General features: G+C 36.1%; 1 protein-coding gene across 2 annotated transcripts; it reads right to left on the minus strand.

Moving 5' to 3' along the window:
- On the minus strand, positions 1-2,578 carry LOC133739306 (protein CUP-SHAPED COTYLEDON 1). Of its 2 annotated transcripts, XM_062167053.1 has the most exons (4): positions 2,371-2,578; positions 1,893-2,144; positions 1,293-1,564; positions 1-795 (listed from the first exon to the last, which is right to left on the minus strand). In XM_062167053.1, the coding sequence occupies exons 2-4, from the start codon at positions 2,068-2,070 to the stop codon at positions 190-192; spliced, it is 1,056 nt and encodes a 351-aa protein (XP_062023037.1). In that variant the 5' UTR covers positions 2,071-2,144; positions 2,371-2,578; the 3' UTR covers positions 1-189. The 2 variants fall into 2 exon arrangements, with proteins under 2 accessions (XP_062023037.1, XP_062023038.1); XM_062167054.1 differs by lacking the exon at positions 2,371-2,578 and having other exon boundaries at positions 1,893-2,364.
- Positions 2,579-7,031: the final 4,453 nt, after the last annotated feature.

Raw genomic sequence — 7,031 nt, forward strand, 5'->3', positions numbered from 1 at the left:
TGATTCTAATAACGCATTATGGATACATGACCATTATATATAGCTGGGTACTTTACCCCATCTAGGCCCTTGAAATTTTAACATAACAGGAAATTAATGTCTATGATTCTAATAAGAACATAATAACTAACAACAAACTTGTCCAACTTAGCCTTGTATGTTGGAATTCTCCAAGAATCTTCGACCGCCCTAATACGACGGCCAGTAGTTATCAAGATCCACGCAGTGGTCGACCACGTTCATGTATCTGTTTCCTACAGGCACATTTCCATTGTTCATGTCTATACCATAACCAGCTTGATCTTGACCAACTGCACCACTAGTACTACTCATCATCGAAGGGTTGGCAACATCTTGTTGATGGTTCATTGCCTGATGAGGTTGATGTAGTGGAGGCATGGGCCTTAAATTAGACTGAGTTGATGGGCCCCCAAGGTTCAAATTGAGCCCAGAAATTGTGAAGCCTCCTCCTCCAATGTTGGGGTAGTTGAACTGGGGTTGAAGTAATGGAAGGTTCATGGGGCTACTGGTTGAACCAGTAGCAATGCCACCACCTCTTAGGACCCTGGAAAGCTCTGCCATCTCAGCATTGGTCATGTAGTTTCTGCCATAGTTAGGGAACTGGTGCTCATGACCCACCTGCATTATTGGTGATTGTACTACGTTAACACTCGGACCTATCAATTCCAGGTTGTAGGGATTTGCTGCTCTTGATGATGATGATGATTGGTTTGAGGGTGGGTACTTTTTAATACCAGCACTCTTCTGGAAGACTCGGCAGACTACCCATTCATCCTGTTAATCAAACACAAGGCCAATATTAAGACTGGTCTGGTTTCATAGTTTTTAGGGTTTATAAGGAAACATACTACATGCATGAAAACCTAGATTGAACATCAACATACAGTTCCAACACAAAAACATTTTTAAATGACTGCAAACCAAATTAGAAGTAACTGATATAGATACTACATGCAACCTCAAAAGCTTATGGTTTTAGAAAATGCGTTAATACTCTTTTATATGCAGCTTCATCTTACACGTGAAAAGACAGATAAAGATAAATACAGACAATTTATGTGAAACAATTAATTGAGCTAGTCCTGGATGTGGTTCGAGACCAGAGCTCTAATATCATGTTAAAAGATCACTTTTGAATCTCAAATTCTTACTCAGCTTTCAAGATATTTATGTCAAACTAACAATTAAAATCTTTGTTTTAGTTATACGTACGCCTTATTCTGCTTATGCATAGATACATATAGATCTTAGGGACAAGGAGATAGAATTACCTTAGACGGTCTAAAGCTGGATTTGGCATGAATGCGATATTCGTGCATAACCCAGTTGGATTTCTCGCCTCTGGGAGCTCGGCCTCTATAGAAAACTAGCGTTTTCTTCATCCCAACCAACTCAGAGGTGGCACTGTTGAAGATCTCCTTGTCTTTTCCTGTGGTCTTCCAGTAACCAGTGTTTGTCGCTCGGTTTGTTCTTACTCCGGTTGGATATTTCCGATCTCGAAGGCTGAAGAAGTACCACTCCTTCTCTCCCATTTTCGCTTTTGCTAATTCATTAACAAGATCATTTCACTAAATTAATTAAATTTGTAGTTTTACAATAAATCAGAACTCAACCTATAATAATTAATCCCAAAATTAAAAATAATTGATGTCAGCTATAAGCAAAGTTAAGGAAGAGGAAACTAATATAGAGAGTTGAAAAAGAAAAATTCCGATGATACATGTTTTAGGGTTTTGTTTGAAAGGGATCTGTAGATCAACAAGGAATATAGCTGATGATCGATATTAAGTCCGAGCATGAAAAATTCATATACAACAATTTCCTAAATTCATAATCAAGTAATTGGACCCAACTATATATACTATACATACCAGGAAGTTCCCATGGTTCACATTTGTTGAGATCAACATCAGCGATTGCCCTTCCTGTGAATGTCGCATCTGATATCTTGTTCATCAGATAATACGTGATTAGTTCTTCATCTGTTGGATGAAATCGAAACCCTGGTGGCAAATTGTCCTCCTTATTTGCATGATCTCCTGTACTCATCTCTAGCTAGCTAGCTACTTGGTTTTTGCTTGATCGATTTCCTACTTCGATCTGACTAATTCTTTAACTGGTTTCTGAATAGATAGAAAAGAACATCGATCATCAGATAGAACAACACAAAACCAAACCCTAACAAATGAAAAACTTGTTAGTTCGGTGAAAAAAAAAGGCAAAAAGCTGTCTAAATTTTATTCATGCCCTATAAATTGAACAACATAAAACCCTAGATGGGGAAATATTGGAAACTTGCAGGAGTCAATTAGTTAGCTTCGTTGCAAGGACATAGAGGAGGATATGTACTTTGATTAGGTTTGACACTTTCCGAAAACCATTTTTTGACAAAATATCAAGATCGATCTGGTGCACAAGAGAAGATTGGAAACTGCTTGATGAGATCAATCGATGAGGGCTTTTTCTTGTTCACCCTGGACAAGAAATGTGGAATATATATTGAAACTTGAACTAGTATCTACAGTGTGGGAAAAGTAAATGGGTGTGTCTGTGAAGCTCTCACCTACTATGGATCTTCAGACACAAGGGGCCAGGTTTAATGGGTTTTAATAATATGAAAGATCATGGAAGAAATCCTTGGTTTTAGGATTGCACTGATTACTACATGATTTTCAACTTGCAGTACTCCTGCATAGTGAGTTGCCCATAATGGACCGGTAATTATTATGTTATCTAAAACTACCATTAATTACTTTGCATTTTTAGCTTTCAGATATATAACTATCTGTGTACATCCATCTGGCTAGCTAAAACGTTATCCATATGGAATTCCTTTGTTCGGTAAAGCTTGAAACAAATATTCTCCTGGAAACAGTTCAAATGTTGATATCAAATTAATTGCATGAATTAATTCCTTAATAGTTTAGTCAGACTAGCTAGAAGAGAAAGTCAGAAAACGTACTGACGTATATGCACAATACTCAAAGACTAGGGTTAGGGTAATTATATATCCCATTACATTGAGTCCAGATCATGGAACATATTATTTTACACTCTTTTTTAACCATTAGATCTACCTATTATATTGGTCGAGTGAGGGTAATTTCATATGTACGTAAGATTAGTGGCTAACTGCAACGAAAGCCAATTGAAAAAATATATATTCAGCTGATCGTAAGACACTAATTTGGACTAGGTCACTAGGGTAGCTTAGGTACACGCAAATAAGACCGAGTCACGACTCGCTCGGACGCTTTTATATATATCCAGTGTTGCACGTATACTGGGTTCAGATTCAGAAGCAGCCCTAAGTCAGATTCAAACAAAGCCAGGCAGAATATCTCAACTCGATCCAATATTAAAAATTAATTTATTCTCACCAATTGGTGCACACCACGTCACCAAGTCTCCCCTCAACTATATATAATAATAATCAAGAGATACAAGGGGCTGCTGATTATCCGAATTGTGTTTGGGGTACTTCAGGCCGGCTTCGCTCTCCTTTGACATAGCCTTGCACTTTCCTGTTAATAGGGACGACTCTCTGGATTTCTAGGGTTTACTCTATATGATCGCTACGTATATATACACCCTAGACAATGCCAGGGATGGTTGAGATTTTTATTTCTTCTAGAGTAACCATAATTATTCCCCTTTTTCCTTGATTAATATATGATTATTAAGGAAACCCCTGAAAGTATACATAACTTTCTGTTTTGATCCATTTGTTCGTATGCATGTTTTGGCTTCTTGTTGGACAATATATGAGGTTTGGTACTTTTCTTGTTTGACAAAACTAAAAGGATCGTTCCTTTGTGGTTGCTGGTAGACAGGAACTTGATTGCAACAAAGATCCAATAAAATGAGTCTATTTGCTCAAGGCCTAGCGATATGCTTGCAGTGGATACATGCATGCATGGTGGCAAAATGAACCCCGCGCGCTTTCGATCCTTGATTTCCTCACAGTTCCCATGATAATCGATCAGTATCTCTTAGTAGAATATGGAAAGTCTAATTAATCTTATTATACTTCTTCTTCTGGGAACTCAGATCTTTTGGGGCAATAAACTCTCCAACGACCATCACCCTACAAATGGATACACAGAAGTGCATACGTACACACTTTTCATATATACTACGTACCTAGCTAGTGTTGTACGTCTCTGGGTTGGTTAGTAGCTGTTGATTAGTAAGTCGTTTGTTCTGTAAATCTTTTGGAACATAGATATTTCAGTGTAACTTTAAGTCTTCTGTATTATTCTGATAAAGTAGGTTAGTTATGATTTTGGAAAGATTGAGAGGTTTAGCATTAATCTGATCTATTGAGGACTTTTGTGAATTTTCATAATGCGGATCCATATAGTAGCAAACACGTGCAGTACATAGTAGCAATCCATCACTATCTCCAGTTTACTTAACAAACACTTCGATATCAAACTAATTAATTGGTTGTGGAAGGGGTCTCGATCACACTAATCACCGGCCAAAGCGATGACAAGTTGCTAAACGAAACTGCGAGGATGATGCTTGACTGACTGCAAGGTTTGCGTGACTGGAAAAGATCGAAAATGGTCAAAAGGGTTGGCTTATAGCTAGCAAGTGTTCACGGATAATTCTTTCAAATGAATATGAATTTCTCTCATTTTCTTCTCTGTCAAACTCTTTCATCAGCGTATGAATATGTTCTTCAGATCGAACTAACAGAAAAGGTTAGTCAACGAAAAATCTATTTACATGAAAATAGTAACTAAAACACTTGAATGGAATTCAGCCTCTCCTCTTGGGAGTCCACATTTTGTGACTAAAATATCCCAAGTTGTGTCAAAGAAGATATGATCAAATTAAACAGTTGTAAGACGTCTGTCAGTGGAACTATCAAGATGTTGATCGAGTAAAATAAAAGGTTAATTACAGTTTACCCCCCCTGAGGTTTGGGGGTGTCATTATTTCACCCCCTCTACTTTTAATTTTGACTTTTTACTCCCTAAACTTTTCAATTTCAATCAGCCGTGTCCAATTTCTCCTATTCCATCCAAATTGGACGTTAAGTCTGACCCTTGAGAGCTAAAATGGTCATTTCAACATAAAAAAAATAAATAAAAAAATAAAATAAATTTTTTTTTTCTGTTTTTTTTTTTTTGTTTTTTTTTTGTCTTCAACATATACACCACAAGTTTATAAATATAAAACAAAAAAAATACTCTACGTGGTTGAAAGCCGCTCGCTGGTCTACGATATTTGTGATATATCTCCGATAAAGTGAAGAATTTAGGATATATCTCTAATAAAGTGAAAAAATATCTGTAAAAAAATAATTTTACACTTTATCTGTAAATAAATATCTGTAAAAAAATGATTTTACACAGATATTTCTTCACTTTATTGGGGATGTACAAATATTTCTTCACTTTATTGGGGATATATCCTAAAATTCTTCAATTTATTGGAGATATATCACAAATATGTAGACCAAAAATGATTTTACACATATATTTCTTTACTTTATTGGGGATATACAGATATTTATTTACAGATAAAGTGTAAAATTATTTTTTACAAATATTTCTTCACTTTATTGGGGATATATCCTAAAATTCTTCACTTTATCAGAGATATATCACAAATATCGTAGACCAGCGAGCGGCTTTCACCCACCTAGAGTATTTTTTTTTTTATAAACCTATTATAACTTGTGGTGTATAGGTTGAAGACCAAAAAAAAAAAAAAATCTCTTTAAAAAAAAAACTAAAAAACAGGAAAAAAAAAATAATTTTTTTTTATATTTTTTTATTTTGAAATGACAATTTTAACCCTCAAGGGTCAGACTTAACATCCAATTTGGATGGGAATAGGAGAAATTGGACACGACTGATTGAAATTGGAAAGTTTAGGGGGTAAAAAGTAGAGGGGGTGAAATGATGACACCCCCAAACCTCAGGGGGGTAAACTGTAATTAACCCTAAAAATAAATCAGTTAAAATGAACTAGGAAGAGAAAATTAATTGGATGAGCATCGCTGGATTACAAAACTACTATAAAATTAATTTAAGTAGTGTAATTTTTGTTGAAGTTTCTCTGTACTCTCTAAGGAGCAAAATTTAAACCTACCTAGCTGGCTACTGCAGTACTGCCATGCATCGAAGAAACTACAGATGGTAATAAATAAAGATCTATCTAGCTATATATGTATGTGTTGCGTATGTGTGAGTAATTTCATTAGGGTTTTGGAGGGTTACATGAACCTACCAGTCAGAGACTCAGAGCAATGCTTTTGCATGATTATGGATATATAAGATATATAGCATTTATAGAGGCATGCTTTTGATATAAATTGATCATAATCTGTTAATGCTAGCTGTTGATCACAAATTTATTTATTAATGATGGAATAACTCATGATACCTAGATTATTGTTCAAAATCATCTTGTTATGTAACCAATTATCATATTATACAAGTACGGAACATGTAATTAATTAAACTAATTCAGTTTGCGTGCGTCTATGAGCAAACATAAAGAAAATTATGATTCGAATGGCTTGAAGGACACATGAACGATCATAGGATACGTGTTTGATCACATTTTCTAACTCACATATTCACTTTTTAAAATTAAAAATTTGGAGTAATTCTGTCGACTTTGATAATATTGCATCCTTGACCCAACCCAAAACACCAAAATAAGCAAAAATTATCCCACTTACTCCAGCAACACATTTTTTTCCCACATACACAATTTCACAGTAAATGATCATTTTTCCCTCAACCCAATTAAAAAACTACAACCACGCCACTGTCTCCTCTCTCTCTCTCTCTCTCCTACTGACCTCAGGCTCCGGCAAAGTCCCAGGCCCTCGGGCGCCCATGTATACAAAGGTTGGACCGCATTAGATCACGACCTGGACCGACTCTGGCTTCGACCCATTTTCGTTCCAATGGTGATCCGATCGCAGTTCCGATTTCCAGCAACGCCAAGATGTCGGACCGACGCCGTTCAACTCCTCTCAGTGG

Source organism: Rosa rugosa, chromosome 3 (genome assembly GCF_958449725.1).
Source record: "Rosa rugosa chromosome 3, drRosRugo1.1, whole genome shotgun sequence".
Classification (NCBI taxonomy): domain Eukaryota; kingdom Viridiplantae; phylum Streptophyta; class Magnoliopsida; order Rosales; family Rosaceae; genus Rosa; species Rosa rugosa.

Bases quoted from the DNA above. Each gene is read 5' to 3' on its own strand.
- LOC133739306 (XM_062167053.1), bottom strand. From the start codon at position 2,070: ATGAGTACAGGAGATCATGCAAATAAGGAGGACAATTTGCCACCAGGG. The intron at 1,565-1,892 runs GTATGTATAGTA...TTAATGAATTAG, and splicing joins TGAACCATGGGAACTTCCTG to CAAAAGCGAAAATGGGAGAG. The intron at 796-1,292 runs GTAATTCTATCT...TTTGATTAACAG, and splicing joins CCAGCTTTAGACCGTCTAAG to GATGAATGGGTAGTCTGCCG.